This window comes from Macaca mulatta, chromosome 1 (assembly GCF_049350105.2).
Source record: "Macaca mulatta isolate MMU2019108-1 chromosome 1, T2T-MMU8v2.0, whole genome shotgun sequence".
NCBI classification, from domain to species: domain Eukaryota; kingdom Metazoa; phylum Chordata; class Mammalia; order Primates; family Cercopithecidae; genus Macaca; species Macaca mulatta.
This window is the reverse complement of record NC_133406.1, coordinates 25,662,846-25,682,418: the sequence shown is the minus strand read 5'-3', so window position 1 is coordinate 25,682,418 and position 19,573 is coordinate 25,662,846. Positions and strand designations below refer to the sequence as shown.

Sequence of the window (19,573 nt, the reverse complement as noted above, 5' to 3'; positions counted from 1 at the left end):
AACACCACAGTAAATTAATCTACCACAAATAGTTAACCTTTCTTAGGAGCCTGCTGCATGGCAGGGGCTGTAGCAAGCCCTTCACCTATGAGGTAGGTATGATTACCATCCCTATTTTAGAGTCGGAGCAACCAGAGCTTAGAGGGGTCAAATATCTTACTTAATATTACAAGTAATAGAATCAAAACTCAAGCTCAAGAGCATCTGGCTGGAACGTCTGAGTTCTTTTCACTACACCATATAAGGGAAGCAATGCTTCCCCACTAGAGTCCAGAGCAGCAGTTTCTTTTTTCCTTTCTCTTCAGACAAAAATCAAAAGCAAAACACTCTACATAATTACAGATTCCGTATTAAGTAACACATCTAAAAAGAAATTTACTCTTAGTATCATAAAAAATGAAATCAATTTTTACTTCTTTGTCACCTTCTAGAACTTTCCATTTGCATACTTAATTTTTACATATTTACCACAATATAATAGGTAGAATTTATAGTCCACATTTAAAATTGCTATTATATTACACTATGTCACAGTCTCATTATTTTAATACATTCTATATATTGTATATATTGTATGTAAATATATCATATTTATATATTTTTATTTCATACACACATCATTATGTTTCCATAGTCTTGGTACTCTTTTCCTTACAACATCCTTGCCCTCTCTCTGTGCCCACCCCTCCCCATAAACAGAAACAATTAGAGTCTAGTGTGTATTTTCCCATGCATTTCTCCATAGTCATACACCCATACAATAGCACAAGTATTGAGGAATTGACCATTATTTGTTTCCTATATTTCTTACAATACATAGTTTGATACACTTATATACTCTTACAAAAGACATGTCTCAAGTTATTGCTGTACTTTCTTAACAATATACATTGCAAAATCCCTTCCAGGTCAATTGACATCACTTCAACTCTTTCTTGTTTAATAATACAATCTACTGTGTGGTTATTCTACAGTTTATTCAATCTTTCCTCTATGGATGGACATTTACGGTTCACTGCAGCCTCGACCTCCCGGGCTTAAACCATTCTCCCACCTCAGCCTCCCAAATAGCTGGACCACAGGCATGCACCACCACACCTGGCTAATTTTTGTATTTTTGATAGAAATAACGTTTCACTATGTTGCCCAGGCTGGTCTCGAACACCTGAGCTCAAGTGACCCACCTGCCTTGGCCTCCCAAAGTGCTGGGATTACAGGTGTGAGCCACCGTGCCAGGCCTCATATGTTTTTCTGTACTGGTGCTTTTCTTTCTTTCTTTCTTTCTTTTTTTTTTTTTTTTTTGAGACAGAGTCTCCCTCTGTCGCCCAGGCTGGAGTGCAGTGGCTTGATTTCGGCTCACTGCAAGCTCCGCCTCCTGGGTTCTCGCCATTCTCCTGCCTCAGCCTCCCGAGTAGCTGGGACTACGGGCACCCGCCACCACGCCCAGCTAATTTTTTTCTATTTTTAGTAGAGACGGGGTTTCATTGTGTTAGCCAAGGATGGTCTCCATCTGCTGACCTCGTGATCAGCCCTCCTCGGCCTCCCAAAGTGCTGGGATTACAGGCGTGAGCCACCACGCCTGGCCCTGGTGCTTTTATTTCTATGAGATAGAGTCCCAGGAGTAGAATTTCTGGGTCGAAGGGTATATATTTGTTGTAATTTAATAGATACTGCCAATTGTCATGTTCATGCAAATACATACTTTTATTAACGGTGTAGGAGAGTGCAGGGTCCTAGTTCCAAATGCTAATCTGAAGACAACTCACCTCCGGAAACATCCATCTAGAGGTGTTGAAAGGGAACCAGGAATATGGATAGTTTCAAAGCTCGACATGTAGTTGTTTTGTTTGGTATGGTTTTTTTTTGAGATGGAGTCTCGCTCTGTTGCCCAGGCTAACCTGCAGTGGTGTGATCTCTGCTCACTGCAACCTCTAGCCTCCCAGATTCAAGTAATTCTCTTGCCTCAGCCTTCTGAGTAGCTGGGATTACAGGCTCCCACCACCACACCTGGCTAATTTTTGTATCTTTAGTAGAGACGGGTTTTCACCATGTTGGCCAGGTTGGTCTCGAACTCCTGACCTCAAGTGATCCACCCGCCTTGGCCTTGCAAAGTGCTGGGATTACAGGTGTGAGCCACTGCGGCCGGTCTCTACATGTTTTTTGTTTGTTTGTTTGTTTGTTTTTTGGTTTTTTTTTTTTTTTTTTGAGTCTCTGTAGTTGCCCAGACTGGCGTGCAATGGTGGGATCTTGGCTTACTGCAACCTCTGCCTCCCGGATTCAAGTGATTCTCCTGCTTCAGCCTCCCGAGTAACTGGGACTACAGGCACGCGCCACCATGCCCGGCTAATTTTTTATTTTTAGTAGAGCCGGAGTTTCGCCATATTGGTCAGGCTGGTCTTCAACTCCTGACCTCAGGTGATCCACCCGCCTCAGCCTTCCAAAGTGCTGGGATTACGGGTGAGAGCCACCGCACCCGGCCTCTACATGTAGTTCTAATAGGTAATAGGGTTTGGGAGTCACAGGTTCACTTCACTGTAGGGTTTATCAAGAGGGAGGAATAAGGGGCAGGGATCGGGAGAGCTGTTTGATGTGGATTCCCTTTTCCAAAGAGCCTTAAATTTAAACTTTTTACCTTATCTCCAAATAACGTTATCAGCAACAGAGATACCCAGACAGGACTGAGGAAAGAAAATATTACTCATTCAACCTCAAATGTACGCCTCATTACCCATCCACCCCACTGATAATACTTAATTTTTTGTCGTTAGCACAATTACATGGAAAAACATTACCATCTGTGATGGGACATTTTAAGTTCTATTAAAACTATACCTTATGTGTGACATACGGCCACCATTCAAACGGAAATTGGAGCAATTTTTTCAGTAATCCTGTATTTTTTTTTTTTTTGTAAAAATACTATTGTTCATATCAAAATACTTCAATGATTCTAATTTTCCTGGGTAAAGAAACAAATTACTGCATGGTATGGGAGATTATTAAAAGTATTTATTTGCCAAAAGTAAAGTAAATTTATTTGCTAGAAGTAAATATTGAATGTTTTAGAAGCCCGTATTGTCATTTCTCCTTTTTTTCTTCTCTTTCCTGTCTTTTTCTCTCCCCACTTCCCTCTTCTCCTCCCACTTCTTCCCGTCCGTTCCTTTCCCCTAAACTCCCCACCCCCCGCCCCTCCCCGCCCCTTCCCGCCCCTTCCCACCGGTCTAGGAGGCTCTCAGAGCAGGTTGGAGCCCCTTTGCTCTCTGAGAGGCTCTTCTTGTTCACCAACCAGCAGCCAGGCCCACCCAGTATAGTGGTGGAGCTGCTGCAGTTCCACTATTGGCCACTAGGGGCCCTCTGCCTCCCTGGCCTAAGGGGAGAGGAAAAGAATGTCTTTTTACTTCTCTAACACTCCTAGTAGAAATGAGTCTCATGGGTAGTTCCAAAAGAAAATTCTCAAATAAACCAGGGGAAAATAAAGCGAACCAAAGAAAAGAAGCTCCAAATAACAAACATAGTTTTCGACCTTAAGGTGACTAAAATCTACTCCTGGTTGTCTTGGCTGACACAGCTAACTGGGCACAGCCTTCGTTGCTCTCTTTCCTCATCAGAGGAAGCACAAAGCACAGATAAAATTAAATTGACCGTGATACGAGGGTTAGAAGGAGCCTCACTGCCTCTCAAAACGTTGTTGTTTAGCAGCATCACCTGTCTTGACATGACCTTGGGGTCATTCTCCCAGCCCCTGCCCCTCCACCCTGGGGAGCTTTTCCTCTGCAACCATCCTGATCTCTGACTCTATCCACTGGTCCAAAGGCAAGATCTCCCAGGCTTCCTGTACCAGCCTGGGGGTTTCTTTAGCCCTCTTAGAGGCTCTGTGACCGTCCACACGGGAAGTTTGGTCTCTTCAGCCCCTTCCCTTGGAGTATCTGACTCTTAATCCTCATCTCACTGTGGGGTCGCGACCATCAACAAGCCTGGGCAGAGTCACGATCAAAATCCAGGTCTCTGGACTCAACCCATGGACTGATGTTTACACCACAATCTCTGCCTCAAATGCATGAGGTGACTAAAAAAAAAAACAAAACAAAACGCAATGGCAGTAAGAATAGAAAGGTATGAATTTAATACACTAACAATAATAAAGGATCTTGAGTTCTAAAACTGAACAAATTAAGTGTGTAGAAAAATAAATACACGTATGCCTTCTCAGGTGGTTCAGTTTCTACAGAAAAAAAAAAAAAAAAAAGATTTTCCCCAGCTTGCAGTGTACTCGTTTTAAAAAACTCTGTTTTTCATGACAGTGTACTTTCCAGGTACGCTGGGCTTAGATTCCATTGCTGGCCAACGTCAATGGCTAAAAGACAACACAAAATTAGCACAGTAGCAAACTGACAATTAATAATGGAGAGAAAGCCTGCTCAGGGTGAAATCATAAGGTGGGTGGGAAAGTGAGGGTAACATTTCTCACTCTGTCTCCTATTCCACTGGGTCATTCTCTTAGCTGGTGGTCAACCAAGTCAGGAATTATTGCTTGGAGTTTAACATAGATATTTTTTGACTTTCTTTTCTGCTCAACATTCATCCACCATTGCAAGATTTATTCAAGAATACTTCCTAGATGGTGTTGAGTACTTCCTATTACATTCCATTCCTGTGTGATACTAAGATTGATTGGTTCCCCATCAACTATTCACTTAATGGTTTTAGTATACATTGATCACTGTTGCCTGCAACAGTTATTTCATTAAGGGTTGCAAAATAGTGATTTTAAAATTCTATTCTTTGTGCATTTATTTGTAGAGTAGTCTTTGGTCACACCGAGTGCAATTCCTATTGGAAAAGTGGAATAAATGTTTGATTCCTTCGTTTTATTTACTAATTTTTCAGAGGAATGAATTGGTTGCCTAGTAATCACCAATGGTGACCAATTTTTTAAACTATAAACTCAAAGATTTTTCCATGTGGGTATTATCTTAGTCAGTTTTCTGTTACTATAACTTAATACCTGAGCCTGGGTAACTTATAAAGACAATGAATTGATTTCTTACAGTTATGGAGGCTGGGAAGTCCAAGGCCAAGAGGCTGCATCTTGGTGAGGGCATTCTTGCTGGCAGGGGCTCTCTGCAGAGTCCTGAGGTGGCACAGGGCATCACATGATGAGGAGGGTGCATGAGAGACAGCCAATCCAGACCCAGATTCTAAAACAGACCCACTTTTGTTACAACTAACTCACTCCCATGATAACCTATTAATCTATTAATCCATTAAATCCATGAATGAGTTAATCCATTCATGTGGGCAGAGTCCTTATGGCACAATCACCCCTTAAAGGCCTCACCTCTTAATACTGTTACATTAGGGATTAAGTTTCAACATGAGTTTTGGAGGATTCAAACATTGAAGCTTTAGCAGGTATGTTCCAATCCATTGCAATTCTTTTTTTAGAGATGAGGTCTCACTATAATGCCCAGGCTGCTCTCGAACTCCTGACCTCAATCCTTCTACTTCAGCCTTCCAAAATACTGGGATTATAGGCATGAACCACTGTGCCTGGCTTATTATTCTTTTTTATGTTCAAATTGTCCCTTCAGATCAGCTCTTGTATCTTTTCAAAATGACCCCATTGCTCTTTGAAACCTCTTTTCTGGTACACAAAGATGTTCTAGATTCATTTTATATGCTTAAAAAAAAAAAAAAAAAAAGTCTATAAAGTCCAGACCTGGAATAAGCCATTTCTGCAAGGAGCCTAGTTCCTCTTAATGAGAAGTGGTATTTTGAGACTACATCTGGTTGCTAGCAGTGTTCATTGCTACAGGAGTGCTCACTCGTTCTGTATTCTCATTACTTCTTGCCCTTTAAGTGGTTAGGGTTGGCAAATGCAAATTATTCTTTGCAGGTAGGTTTTTACTTACCTATTCACTTTTATATTTGATCACTTTTTTCCTTGCTAAAAATCACAGGTCCCACAACATAAAGGTAATTACTTATTTGCTTTTTTCTATATGTCTTTTTCTTTTTTATTCTTTTTGAGACAGAGTCTCGCTCTGTCACCCAGGCTGGAGTGCAATGGTGCGATCTCGGCTCACTGCAAGCTCTGCCCCCCAGGTTCACGCCATTCTCCTGCCTCAGCCTCCTGAGTAGCTGGGACTACAGGCACCTGCCACCATGCTCAGCTAATTTTTTTTGTATTTTTAGTAGAGACGGGGTTTCACCGTGTTAGTCAGGATGGTCTTGATCTCCTGACCTCGTGGTCCACCCACCTCGGCCTCCCAAAGTGCTGGGATTACAGGTGTGAGCCACCGCGCCTGGCCTTTTTCTATATATCTTTAATTGTTTCAGACAACAATACCAAAGTACCACTGACATAAGAGAACTGGGTGAGATTGAGATTTTTTTTTTTTTTTTGAGATTCTTTTTGTCCTAGGAACATATCCCACTAGGAAAGTGCCATCAAAATATTATATTCTAAACTGATTTTATTTATCTTTTTTTTTTGAGCCAGAGACTCACTCTGTTGCCCAGGCTGGAGTGCAGTGGCACGAATCTCAGTTCACTGCAACCTCCGCCTCCTGGGTTCAAGCAATTCTCCTACTTCAGCCTCCCAAGTAACCGGCACTACAGGTGTGTGCCACCATGCCCAGCTAATTTTTGTATTTTTTTTTTTTTTTAGTAGAGATGGGGTTTCGCCATATTGGCCAGGCTGATCTTGAACTCCTGACCTCAGGTGATCTGCCCGCCTCGGCCTCCCAAAGTGCTGGGATTAGAGGCATGAACCACCGCACCTGGCCCAAAAATTTATTTTTTTTAAACTTCTTTAAAAATGATTTGTCTTTTTCTTTAGAGACAAGGTCTTGCTATCTTGGCTAAGCTGGTCTTGAACTCCTGGGCTCAAATGATCCTCCCACCTCAGCCTCCCAAAGTGCTGGGATTATAAGCATGACCCATTGTACCTGGCCTTGAAATTCTTTATATTGTTGTGGCAGAATTGGAAGATAGCTTGACAAAGACGTCGTTTCCTAATCCCCAGGACCTTTGAATATAATGAGATATCACTCCTAGGATTATGTTATTTGACACAGTTGACCTTACGACAGGGATATTATCCAGGTAGACCTGACCTATCACATGAATCCTTAAAAGCAAAGAGCTCTCTCTGGCTGAAAGGGGAATGAAGGGGAAGCCAGAGAGATCAGGGTATAAGAAGGATTTGACATGCCTTTGCTGACTTTGAAGATAAGGGGGCCCCATGAGGAAGAATTGCAGGCAGCCTCTGGGAGCAGAGTGTGGCCCCACTGCCAGCCAGCAAAGAAATGGGGGTTTCCATCCCACAGTGGCAAGGAACTAAATTCTGCTGGCAGCCTGAACAAGCTTGGAAGTAGAGTCACCTCAAGAGCCTTCATGTAAGAGCTCAGATTAGCCAACACCTTCATTTTGGCATTCACATGAGCAGAAAACCCAACTGAACCTGCCTGGACTTCTCTCTAAAGTGTGAGATTTAAAAAAAGTGAGTGTTTTGCCAGGTGTATTGGCTCACACCTGTAATCCCAGCGACTCGAGAAGCTAAGGCAAGAGGATTGCTTGAGGCCAGGAGTTCAAGACCAGCCCAAACAACATAACAGAGTGTTTTAAGCTGCCAAATGTGTGGTAATCATTTTGCAGTGATAGAAAACTAATAAAAGTTCTTATGCCCCCAACTTGATATTCATCCTAGTTTTTCTTCAATTTTTGGAGGTTTTTTCTTTTTTAACTTTTCACAAATTTGTAAAATACATACTTAGTTTCAAAGTCATACAGCAAGGAACCTTCCTAGAAACCTTGCTTTCTTTTTTATTCCTTCTGTTTGTTCCTTTCCCTTATTGGAAACCTTCTTTTTATTGTTTTTGGTTTGTTTTGTTTTTCCACTTTTAAGTGTAAGCAAATACCTATATATTTATTTTCTTTCCTTTTCTCACATAAAAGATAACATAGGCCAGGCATGGTAATCCCAGCACGTTGGTAGGCCGAGGAGGGTAGGTCATTTGAAGTCAGGAGTTCAAGACCAGCCTGGCCAACATGGTGAAAACCTGTCTCTACTAAAAATACAAAAATTAGCCAGGTGGTAGTGGGGTGTGCCTGTAATCCCAGTGACTCAGGTGACTTGAGCCTGGGAGATGGAGGTTGCAGTGAGCTGAGATCGCACCACTGTACTCCAGTATGGGTGACAAAGTGAGACAATGTCTCAAAAAAAAAAAAAAAAAAAAAAGATAACGTATAACAAATATTCCTTCACCTTGCTTTTTTTCACTTAACATCTTTGACACCACTACATGTTAGTGTATAGAGATTTTTTTCATTCATTTGTAGCACTGAATCCTAACTTATACCTCTAATCCCTATTGACAGACATTTGGGCATTTTAAATCTTCTGTAATTACAAATTTATCCCAAATATATAATGTTGCCTTTTATTGGCAACAGAAGATAAATGTGTACTTGAGGATTTTTTTTTTAATAGATCAAAAGATAAATGTACTTGAGGATACTTTCTTAACCTGACACAAAATATGTGGAATTTTTTCCAACACCAATCAATTCTCTGACACCAACTGGGTATCCAACAATTCAATTCAATTCCAACACTAACTCCCTGAGATAGTGCAGACTCCACAGATTAGGGACTCAGTCCCACACACTATCCCCACTTCAGGCACCACATGAATGTCCAGGGCCTCCAGTACTTCTGATCGACTTGGCTTCAGATCAGGAGTTCCCATGGCCAATAATTTCCTATCACAGCTCACAGAGCTCAGGAAAGCACTTTACTTACTTTGATTACTGGTTTATTACAAAGGATACAATTCAAGGGAAGCCAAATGGAAGAGATATGTAGGACAAGGCAGTGGTGCGAACTCAGCTCACTGCAACCTCCACCTCCCCGGTTCAAGTGATTCTCGTGCCTCAGCCTCCCATGTAGCTGGGACTACAAATGTGTGCCACCACGCTCGGCTAATTTTTGTATTTTTAGTGGGACAGGGTTTCGCCATGTTGGCCAGGCTGGTCTCGAACTCCTGGCCTCAAGTGATCCACCTGCCTCAGCCTCCCAAAGTGCTGGGATTACAGGAGTGAACCACTGCACCCAGCCCAATAATGCTCATTTCAATATATCAGCCCTAGTGGATGACATCATGAAGTGGTCAGACACTTGAAATTATAGACAGAATCACTGCAAATGTGACATAGATATATAAATGTAGATCAAGTCACCTAACTTGTACTAGTAAATCTGATACCATGAGTGGCATTGTTAATAGTGAGGTGATTTCCAAAATACTGAACAACTCTTGGTAAGGTTTGAGTAAATCAAAGTGCAATCTTCCCTCAATTTACATAGTACTTGCATTCCTGGACAAATTGCTGTACAACAAAACCACGCAAAAAAAAAAAAAAAAAAAACCTTCCATGCGTATATGTAAAACAGTTTGTTTCAGACTTAGAAAAGTACAGACAGTTTTTATTGTCACGTGTGAGAGGAACTGTTCTTTTTGTGTAGGACTATTTCATGTACTGCAAGATGTCTGATATCCTGGGCCCCACCCAATAAATGCCTGGGGTGTCCTCTAATCATTGTGACAAACCCAAAATACCTTCCAAAATGTCATATTAAGAACCACTGAGTTAGATGCTTTCTGTTCCAACTAACAGAGAAATAAACCCATACTGATTTAATAAAAATATATATATATATAGATTGGCTCTTGTTTCTGATCAGTCCAGTGGCGCACCAGTTTCGGGGAAGTCTTCCTCTGAGGTCAAATGGTTTTACCATTCTATCAGCGGAGGTGTACTGTAAACAAATAAATAGAAAAATTGATACGTATTTTATAAATTTGGACACATTGTATGTAGAAAAAGAAGACAGCTATGAGAGAGAGAGCAGAGATCAGAGAATTTCTTTTAGATTGGTCAGGGGCTGAGTGCAGTGGCTCACATCTATAATCCCAGCACTTTGGGAGGCCAAGGTGAAAGGATAGCTTGAGCCCAGGAGTTAAAGACAAGCCTGGGCAACATAGCAAGATCCCATCTCTAATCAAAAAAAGGAGAGATTGGTCAGGGAAGACTTCTCTGAGGAGGTGACATTTAAGCTGAGATGTGAAGGGCAGGAAGGGCTTGGCCTGTAAAGAGTGGGGGAAATAACATCCCACGTGGAACAAATAGCATACTTCACAATTTTGCTTTCACCAGTTTTATGTGGACTGCTAGACTGAAATGATATTTTACATAAAACATGTTTCATATATAAATTATTCAACACACATGTGAGGTTCAGTTGGACATGGCCTCTCATTTTAGTTTATAAGTCTTTGTGGATGTCTCTAAAACAGAATGGTTTATTAAACTAATTTGGAAAAGGAGAATTAGTGTGTATCTTTCTCTTTTTCTGAAAAAAAAAATACATTCTTGCACAAAAGCAGTCACGTTTTTCACAATTATCACCTATACAATGATATACAGTGAAATAATTACTTTAATAACAATTTGTTTGTTTTCTCTGCATCTGACTGAATTCACTCATAGCTCAATATTAACTCCAGAAGGGAAAAAAAAATCTTAAGACAGCAATTGAAAATGCATTTGTTGGCAGCAATTTCTATCCCTGAATGCACAGTAAGTTCTGAGCTTATGAGCTCAGAAAAAAGAAAAATCTTTGTGATAAATAATGTATTTGATAATGAGCAGCAGGAGAAAAAAAAATGTCTTCTGTTGAACAGTTCAAAATGAAATAGAGTAAGTATGGGAAAAGGTTGTTCAGTATGAAGGACATCTTTTGCATCATGAATGGGTATGGAGCCAAAACAGCCGTAACTGTTTATTTTTTACTCTCATTCTTGCCATGCCAGTCCATGGCATATATTTTCAGACCTTTCGTGAATACCAATTTTCAAAAGGGTTTAGTTCTCCGAATTTATGACACTGGTGATTTAGTTACATGACCTCATTTGACCTTTTCAACTCTACAGATAGGAAGGTATGAGTATCCCCATTTTGTGTATGAATAAGCTGAGACTCAGGAAGGTTAACTCACTCCCTCAGGCTCATAGAGCTTAGCCGACAGCTGAGCCAGTGTAAATTAAATAAATAACAGGGAGTTCAAAATAAGTGTCTAAAATACTCTTAAGAACAGAAAGCTTTAAGCTCCTTCAAGGGTCTGGCTTGCCGGGTGACCTAGACTCTAAGTGGAGTGTCAGTTTCCAGTTTTTGACCAAATAAAGCATTTATCCCATAGGAATATTAAGGCATCCATTTACTTTTTTCTCCCCATTATCCCATTTGTCCCCGGAGCAATGTGGGTGTTTGGTAGGTGCCAGACAGTAAATTACTGTTCTAAATGGTGCCTCAGTGGCCCAATAATATTAATAATAAGGAAGCATCTCCCACAGTGTCAATCTGTAGACAAGGGAATAATTAATGTATTTATCAAAGCAGATGGATTTCAGAGGAATGTGAATCCTGCTGTAAGCACAGCACCAGGGTTTTTTTGTCTTTTTTTTTCTTTTGCTGAAGTTTAGTGAACTGGGCTTTATAACTTCTTACCTGATTATTTTGTTGCCCTGTTTGTCCTTCCTTCTTTCCTTTTTTAGCAGTTCTACTCTGTGCTTCAACTTTCCATCCCCTTATTAAGACTGCTGCATAGAAAACGTAGGAGGCTGGAGACAGGCAGGGAAAGTGGGGAGTGTGGAAGGCAAAACAAACATTCTGAGAAGGAACTGTTCCGTCCCCCGAGCTGACAGCGCCCGCTCTTTGTTTTGTGATGACTGCTCCCTGGCCTTTTGGCTCCGAGGGAGTGCAGGGCAGCAGTGTGAAGACCTGTTTACGTCCACTCCCCACTCCCCGGGGCGGATTCACTGTGGTATTCACAGAGCCCGGGACAGAGCCTGGCAGGACGCAGATGGATGCTCGTGCCCGTCGGCTGGATGAATGAAAGGTGAGCAGCAAAGGCGATACCAGGATCTTCCACGGCGGGACTGGAGGAGGAGAATGGGACTGTGCGGAGCCTGCGGGAAGAATCTGAAAGTGTCTGTGTGATGCAGAGAGACATGGAAAAGGGGACGTCCCAGCGGCTGGAACTGGGACGCAGGAACGGGAACAGGGAAGGCCTAAGTTAGGGACCACAAAGGTTTTCAGGAGAAAAGTGCAGCGAGCCGAGAGGGTAAGGGCGAGACAAAGAGCAGCAGCCGAGGCTGTTCGTGGGAAGAAATGGGAAAGCAGCAGCCGGGAGGGCGGGCGAGCTGACGGACGCGAAGGAAGGGGCGCGGGTGGGGAGGGGCGCCGGGAGCCGCGCGGGGCGGGGCGGTGCGGGGCGCGGGGAGGCGACTCGGGGCTTTGGGGGCCGGAGGGGCCCGGCCGGGCGTGGGGAAGGCGGGGCGCGGGCGCCGCAAAGTTACTTGGCCTGCGTTCGCCCGGGTCCGCGTGCTGGTGGCTGGCCCGCGGGAGGAGCGAAGCGGGGCTCGGCGGGCTGAAACCCGAAACCTCCAGTCCCGGAGCGCGGCGGGGAGGAAGGAAGCGGCGGCGGCGGTGGCCGAGGCGGGGAGGCGGCTGGGCCGGGGCCTGAGCTGCCGCGGCAGCGGCTCCTCGGTGAGCACTCGGCGTGGGACGCGGTCGCGGGCCCGGGCCCGGGCGGAGAGGGAGGTCGGGATGGAGCCGGGCTAAACTCATTGTGCGGGGTTGAGGGCTCAGGTTGCGGGCCGGGAAGGGTCCCCGCCCCCACGGCGCTCCCCTTCTCCTCGCGCCCCTCTCAGGGGTTGGGGCTGTCCTCTGGCCGCACTGCGCCTTGCTTTGGAGAGCTGGAGCTCTTTGTGGGAAGATGTTGGGGGCGCGCCCCTCGCCTGCGGCCTGGGGCTTCTGAGAGGCCCACCCCATTCTACTGGGTGCAGCCCGCCCCCGTTTCTCCGGCGCCGCCCGAGGCCCCCTACCCAGTCCGCTGGATGGGAGGGCGTAGGTGCGTGCCCGGGACTCGGCCGATGCGGGCCGCGCCCCCTGGGGCCAAGAGACTTCACGACCCGCTCAGGGCAGAGGGTGTGGGGAGAGGCGGTCACGCCCCTCGGCTGGAATCCGTGAGGACCAGGTGAGCAACCTTCTCCCAGCCGGGACTCAGGGCGCTGTCTCCCCGAGCCTGGGCGGACGGCGGATGGCGCGCCCAGAAGTGGCCCGGCGCCGCGGGGTGGGCGGCTCTGCCTCTCAGATCTGCGGGAGGGAGATTCGGCTGGTTCTTGGAAAGGGGAGGACTTGACCAGCCCTCGGCGCCTTCTGGGCCAAGCTTAACCCCCGTGCAACCTTTGGACAAAGGCATATGGGATGAGAACGTCTGTGGGATAAGTGGGGTGTCTCCTGTGCTTCCCGGAGGTCTGCTTACCAGTAACCACACAGCTGCGCATTGGCATCGCTTTATATCACATCTTGGAGGCTATTTTTGCTCGTTATTGTACCTTTCATCCCTTTTGCAAAGTGCTTTCAAGAGCAGGTCATTTGATCCTCCTCCCTGTGAAGCCGTGAGGAGGTGTGTGGTTTTGGAGGGAAAGAACCTCAGTTCCTTGATTGTCCAGTGGAGACACTGATAACCTCAGGTGAGCCTGTCTCAGCGTGCTAGGGGCTGGGGGAGGATGGCCATCGTTGTGGCTCCTCCGTGGAGCCAGGCGTGGATTCAGCCCGGCCTCTTCTCCCCTAGTGACCTGGACCTCCAGATGAGTTCTGGAGAGCTACTGCTTCGGGGGAATAGGCGGTTTTCCCTTGTAATCTATTTTACTGCAGCTACTGGGAGCAAGTGAAGAGAGGCATTTTTCAGGCCCTCAGGGCAGAAGGAGGAGGTGGGAGGGACCTCGGGTCACAGAGAAAGAGGCTCTTCAACTGTAACTGGAATCCATGGCACCCATTTCTGTTACTTCTTCCAGAGCACCTCTCCCGGTCCTCCTCCACACCTGTCTTATTTTATACTTGTCAGGTGCTTACAAGCACTTTCATATACACTTCTTCCTTCACACAACAGCCTTGTGAAGCTCTGCTAGCCCATTTGATAGGTGAGGAAACTGAGGCTCAGGAGAGATGAAGCATTCTTGCCCAGCTAAGTAAGCAGCCCAGATTGAACTCAGATCTTTTGCCTTGGTAATGCTTTTCACGTGGTTTCCTGATGGCACACAGGTGGGTCCTTTAACTCAGGGCTTCTCCCTGCCCTGTAGCTCCACCACCATAACATCAAGAATAGAGACCCCTCATTAAGAGGCCTGCTTGACATTTTGGAACTAAATCCAAGGCCGCAACGATATCCAAACCGTTCTCTTTGTGTTGCAGTCTGGTGCACTGGGAGTCCTCTGAGAGGTGAAGGAGCACTGTGTGGTCAGAGGGCTGTGAGCTCTCTGTTTGGGTTCCGAGGAAGACAGAATGGGCTGAACTGGAGCTGACCTAAATGTCAGCAAGAGGAGGTACAGTTCTGTGGTGTAAACGCCACTGCCAGTCGGGACCAGTCAGGAAGCCTGAGTGCAGGAGGCTGGTGGACAGGAGGGCTGAGTGGGAGCTGTGTGCTGCTAAGCCTGTCTCCAGTAAGGGGGCAGCTGCAGGTGCGGTAGGGCTCCATCACATGGTTGCCTGATCTTAGTTTTGGGGGAAGCTGTACATTTTTACGGAAAAAAAGCTTCATATGTTTTTAAAGATAGCAACTGATTCAAAACATTTTTTTAAATGTGCATGCAGTTTAACCAAATTATGTGTGCAGGCTGCTTGTGACCTGCAGACTGCCCTTTTGCGTCTTCTGTGTGAGACCTTTGGAAGCTCTGACTGTCATTCTGAGATGCAGTAAAGCATGACAGCAGGGGAGAAATGGTGTCTTCTTGCTGTTTTTGTATAAGAACAAAAAACATCAACAGAACTAGAGATAGCTATCAATGCTACCTGGAGTTTGGAGGAGGGATTGACTTTATGACTCCATACTTCATTCATTCACCCAGTACTCATCTATGATTCTGTTTCTACACCAAGAGAAAAGGCTTACAACTAGTTTTAATCTATTTCCTTGAACATTTTATGTGCTCAGCAGGGGAGAGGACGGCATTCATGGCAAATATGTTTAGGGAGTGCTGGAGCATGAAAGAATTTGCAGTTGGCCAGGGGTAAAACATGAGGAGGTATATTTCAATTTTATTTTGGTTTGTGTTTGTTTTATACTCAAGCAATGGGTGAGAGAACACTGTGTTAAGAGCACGATCTGAAGTCAGCCTACCTCCCAGCCCTGCCCCTTATAAACTTGTGACCTTAGGTAAATAATGTAAAGCATTCATGGAATATAGTAATTTTTCAAAACTAAGAGCTGTAAAATATTTTTAAAACATAGTCACATATAGGAAAATAAATTAAATTCCCTTCCACCTCTTCTCTATTCCTTCTCCCCACCTTTGAGATAATCACTGTAAATGTCTATCTTTTTAGGTCTTTTTCAATGTGCTTAATACGCTCACCAAGCCTGGAAACATAGGCGAATATATAGTTTATTGATATTATATAAAACATGATAAAATAGTATTGTCTACATTTCTGACTTTAGGACCAACCTGAATATATTGAATATACTTGAAAAAATACATAAATGAAGCTGGGCATGGTGGTGCACACCTGTAGTCCCAGTTACTTGGTAGGCTGAGGTGGGAGGATTGCTTGAGCCTGAGAGTTCAAGTCCAGCATGGACAACATAGTAAGACTCTGTCTGTTAAAAAAAGAAAAACATCCGGCCACTGCACTCCAGCCTGGGCGACAGAGCATGACTCCGTCTCAAAAAAAAAAAAAAAAAAGAAAAACATAAATGGGGTTATATAATAATGCTCTGTGGTTTATTTTTTTGATTTAACAGTGTGACTTAGAAGTCATTCAGTAACAATAACAGATACATTGTACTTCACTCTTTTTAATAACAGCATAGTATTTCATAGTGTCGGTTTCCTATAAATTATTTAAACATTCCCCTATTGATGGACTCTTAGATTGGCTTCCAACTTAATCTAGATTTTCTGTGTATCTTTATCTGTGTAAATGTACAATATTTCTGGGTAAAAATTGTTCCTGGATGTGAGATTTGTGGATCAAAGGAAATGTACATTTTAAGTGGTTATTTATGCAGAGTTCTCTTTGTTTCTTTAGGTCTGGAAGATTGTGTAGAAAAAGAGACTGAATTATTTACTGTATTTATTTAAGGTTATTTGTTTGAGAGTAAGTAGTGAATTGGAAAGGTATAGCATTCAAAAGTTATAAAAGGCAACATCTCCCTCCCACTCCTCTTTCCTAGCCCTCTTTTTCCTTTTTTGGATATAACTAATTTTACCAGTTTTTGTGCATTCTTTCAGAAATAGTCCATGCACCTGCAAGCAAATAAAATGTACCTTCTCAGCTGGGCACAGTGGCTCATGCCTGTATGTAATCCCAGCATTTTGGGAGGCTGAGGCAGCAGATCATCTGAGGTCAGGAATTCAAGACCAGCCTGACCAATAAGGAGAATGGCTTGAACCCGGGAGGTGGTGGTTGCAGTGGGCCGAGACCGTGCCATTGCACTCCATCCTGGGCAACAAGAGCAAAGCTCCGTCTTAAAAAACAAACAAATAAACAACCACAACACAAACAAACCCAAAAATGTACCTTCTGTTTTCTCTCTTTCAGAAATAAATATGATAGCATATTATATGCCCTGTTCTACATAGGGCATTAGAAAAGTTTAACCTAGATCTTGGAGACCATTTTATATCAGTTATGTGCATTTTATTTTTATTACAGGCGTGTGCCACCACGCCTGGCTAATTTTTGTATTTTTAGTAGAGAAGGAGTTTCACCATATTGGCAAGGCTGGTCTCAAACTCCTGACCTCAGGGGATTTGCCCCCCTCGGCCTCCCAAAATGCTGGGATTACAGGCTTGAGCTATCGCGCCCGGCCAGTTATGTGCATTTTAAATGCTGATGTATTCTTCCAAGTTTACCCTAAATTGATTGCTTACACTTCCTCTAATTCCTCCATCAAAATCTTTGCCAATTTTTTTAACTGAGCTGTTTGTAATTTCATCAACTTGTGAGGCTCTTTCTAAATTCTGGACTTTAATCCTTTTCTTGTTAATAAATCAAATATCTTTATGTCTTCTTCCCCAACTTTGCTTATTGTACCTTTGATTGTCCAGAAGTATTTAATTTTTATGAAGTTAAATCTCTATCATTTTTCTTTGTTTTCATGTTTTCTGTCTTGCTTAGGAAGTCCCCTCCTATTTCAAGAGTACATTTTCCTAAATTTTCTCTTTTCTCTCCATTCTTTCTTTGCTTTTCTCCATTTAAAAATATTTTAAATTTTGGCTTTTCCTGTATGTATTTTTCCTCCTTGTCACTTTAGCCAATCTATATTTTCTTTGACTTTTATAGTAACTTTTATTTTTTCTTTTTCTAACCAAGTCTTAAGGATGAGCTCTTCTCCAGGTGGGTGAGGAGGGAGAGATGGTATTCTGGGCGGTGACAACAGTGTACAGAGCCACAGAGTTGAGAACAACAGTGAGTGTTTGGAGAACTGTGAGAATTCAGGATGGTCGAGGTAGAGGATATCTGCAAATGAATAAATTCTGCAGGTGGCAGGGAATAGCATGAAATGGTCTGGCTGTGTAGGGGCCAATCAGGCTGGCAATAATTGGGAGGAGAGATTGGTGCGGGGCGGGTGAGATCGAAGATATGAAGAAGAGAGAAACGCCTGTTAATAGTCCAGGGAAAAGATGGTGAGGCTCTGAGCTGGGGTAATGGCAGTGAGGATGAAGTTTTGACTTAGAACTAGTGATGCACTGGAAGTCTGTGATAGAAAATGGAACCAATTGCTTACGTTATCTCATTCAATCCTAGAGAGTCAGTATGGAAATCCACGGCTCAGACATGTTCATTAATACACCCATGGTGACACAGTCAGAAAGTGTCAGTCAGGGCCTAAGCCCCATCGGGATTCCCTTAAGGAGTGGCCTAGGATGTCCTAGGCTTCTCTCCTGAGAGATTGGGTGGGTGGTGATGTTTTATCTAGGGTAGAGAAAAATATGAGGAATAGCATAGTGGGATGGTAGCAGCAGAGATGTGAATTCCATTTTGTGCATGTTATATCTGAGGTGCCTGAGTGTGACATATGGGAGACAACATCTACAAGGTGGGTGGATGTGAATCTGGAGCACCAAAGAGTTTCTAGGCTATAGATGGAGATTTTGGAGTCATCAGTGTTTAAGTGGGCATAGAGAGGGAGCATATAGTGAGAAGAGGTATCAGATAGGATTCTTTCTTTTGCAAGTGGTAGAATATCCAGTTCAAATCCACTTAAGCAAAAAGGAAAGCTATTGGCTCATGTCATTAAAATGCTCGAGTGTATTTGGCTTCTGGTGTGGGTTCAGGGTTCAAGTGATTTTTAAGAGGACCCATTTTCTCCCTGGTTTTTGACCTTTATGCTAAGATTCTGTGTGGTGATCCCCAGCAGCTCTGGCAAGGGGGAAAGCTGCAGGTTCAAATCCAATGTGAAAGGGATACCATCCTCCCAGCTGTTTCAGCAACACTGTCATTACGTAAGAGGAAGTTGGAAGATGCTGACTGGCAAGGCATAGGTCATGTGTCCCCCATCCATGACGCCACATGGATGCGGTGTGTGAAAAGGGTGGGTCTCCAGAGGAGCAACTGCTGGACAAGGGTAAGAGATATTGAGGAGGCTGACAGTTAATTTCCTCTGTAGATGAGAAAGGAATAGTGCCCCAGAGGGCATCTTGGAAAACTGCAGCACTTACGGCGTAGGATGATTAGCAGTAAGCAAGACTGGTAGGGAACCAAAGGATGGAGAAACAGGAGAGAGGCACTCAGGGGAGACAAGGGAAGAGGGAGTCTCAAAAAAATGAAAGGAGTCAGAAGTGTCAGATGCTGCCGAGAGCTCAATAAGGGCCCACTGGGTTTGGCTAGGATGTTATGGTGACCTTGCCCAAAGCAAAGAGTCATTTATTTTGACCTTGGCTAGGACTACCCTCTAGAGGACTCCTGTGCTTACCTGTCTCTGCATTGCCCACCTCAGCCCTGGGTTGGCCAGGTAAGGGCAGAGGGTGTAGTGATGGCAGTCAGGAAATTTGTGCTTTGTCAGTAGGTAGGTCTATGACTGTGGGTAACTCATTTCAGCCCTTTGGGCTTTCATTTTGTCATCTGTAAAATGATAGACTAGAATGAGTTACTTCGAAGACCTCTTTTAGCTCCAAAATGTTGGCATCTTTAAGGAGATTAGTGAATCTAAACATTTCTTAACACCTCTGTTACCATGACCCTGGTCCAAGCCTTTGTCTCCACTTGGGCCACAGCGGTGGCCTCCTAACTGGGGTCCCTGCCTCCACGCTTGCCTCCTGCAGTCCACCCTCACCCAGCAGCAGGCACAGTGACCTCTTGAAAACGTCAGTCAGTCATGTCTCTCCAGCGGCTTCCTCTCACACGTAGAATCCAATCCATGCTCTTTCTCCATGCCTGCAGTGCTTTTTGTAATCTGGCTCCCGACTGTCTCCAAAGTCTGCTGTTCTCTTCCTCACTC

General features: G+C 44.1%; 2 protein-coding genes across 5 annotated transcripts in view; one reads left to right on the top strand and one right to left on the bottom strand.

The window, feature by feature from the left end:
* Nucleotides 1-4,915: 4,915 nt before the first annotated feature.
* Nucleotides 4,916-13,184, bottom strand: LOC144340284 (uncharacterized). The gene is made up of 2 exons (XM_077999456.1): nucleotides 11,572-13,184; nucleotides 4,916-5,131 (listed from the first exon to the last, which is right to left on the bottom strand). The coding sequence occupies exons 1-2, from the start codon at nucleotides 12,895-12,897 to the stop codon at nucleotides 5,051-5,053; spliced, it is 1,407 nt and encodes a 468-aa protein (XP_077855582.1). The 5' UTR covers nucleotides 12,898-13,184; the 3' UTR covers nucleotides 4,916-5,050.
* GPR161 (G protein-coupled receptor 161) overlaps nucleotides 11,668-19,573 on the top strand; it is a 57,086-nt gene continuing 49,180 nt past the window's right edge. The window contains exon 1 of one of the 4 annotated variants that reach the window (XM_028850125.2): nucleotides 11,668-11,962. In XM_028850125.2, coding sequence (XP_028705958.1) covers nucleotides 11,956-11,962 — 7 coding nt within the window. In that variant the 5' untranslated portion in view covers nucleotides 11,668-11,955. Of the gene's footprint in view, nucleotides 12,188-12,329; nucleotides 12,613-12,909; nucleotides 13,103-19,573 lie in introns of those variants that run through there. The other 3 variants (XM_028850127.2, XM_028850126.2, XM_028850128.2) reach the window with 3 other exon arrangements.

Excerpts from the sequence above, each read along its gene's own strand:
- LOC144340284 (XM_077999456.1), bottom strand. The coding sequence starts at position 12,897 with ATGGGGTGGGCCTCTCAGAAGCCCCAGGCCGCAGGCGAGGGGCGCGCC. Across the intron at positions 5,132-11,571 it reads CAGGGCAACAAAATAATCAG|GACTCTGCAGAGAGCCCCTG; the intron begins GTAAGAAGTTAT and ends GTGCCACCTCAG.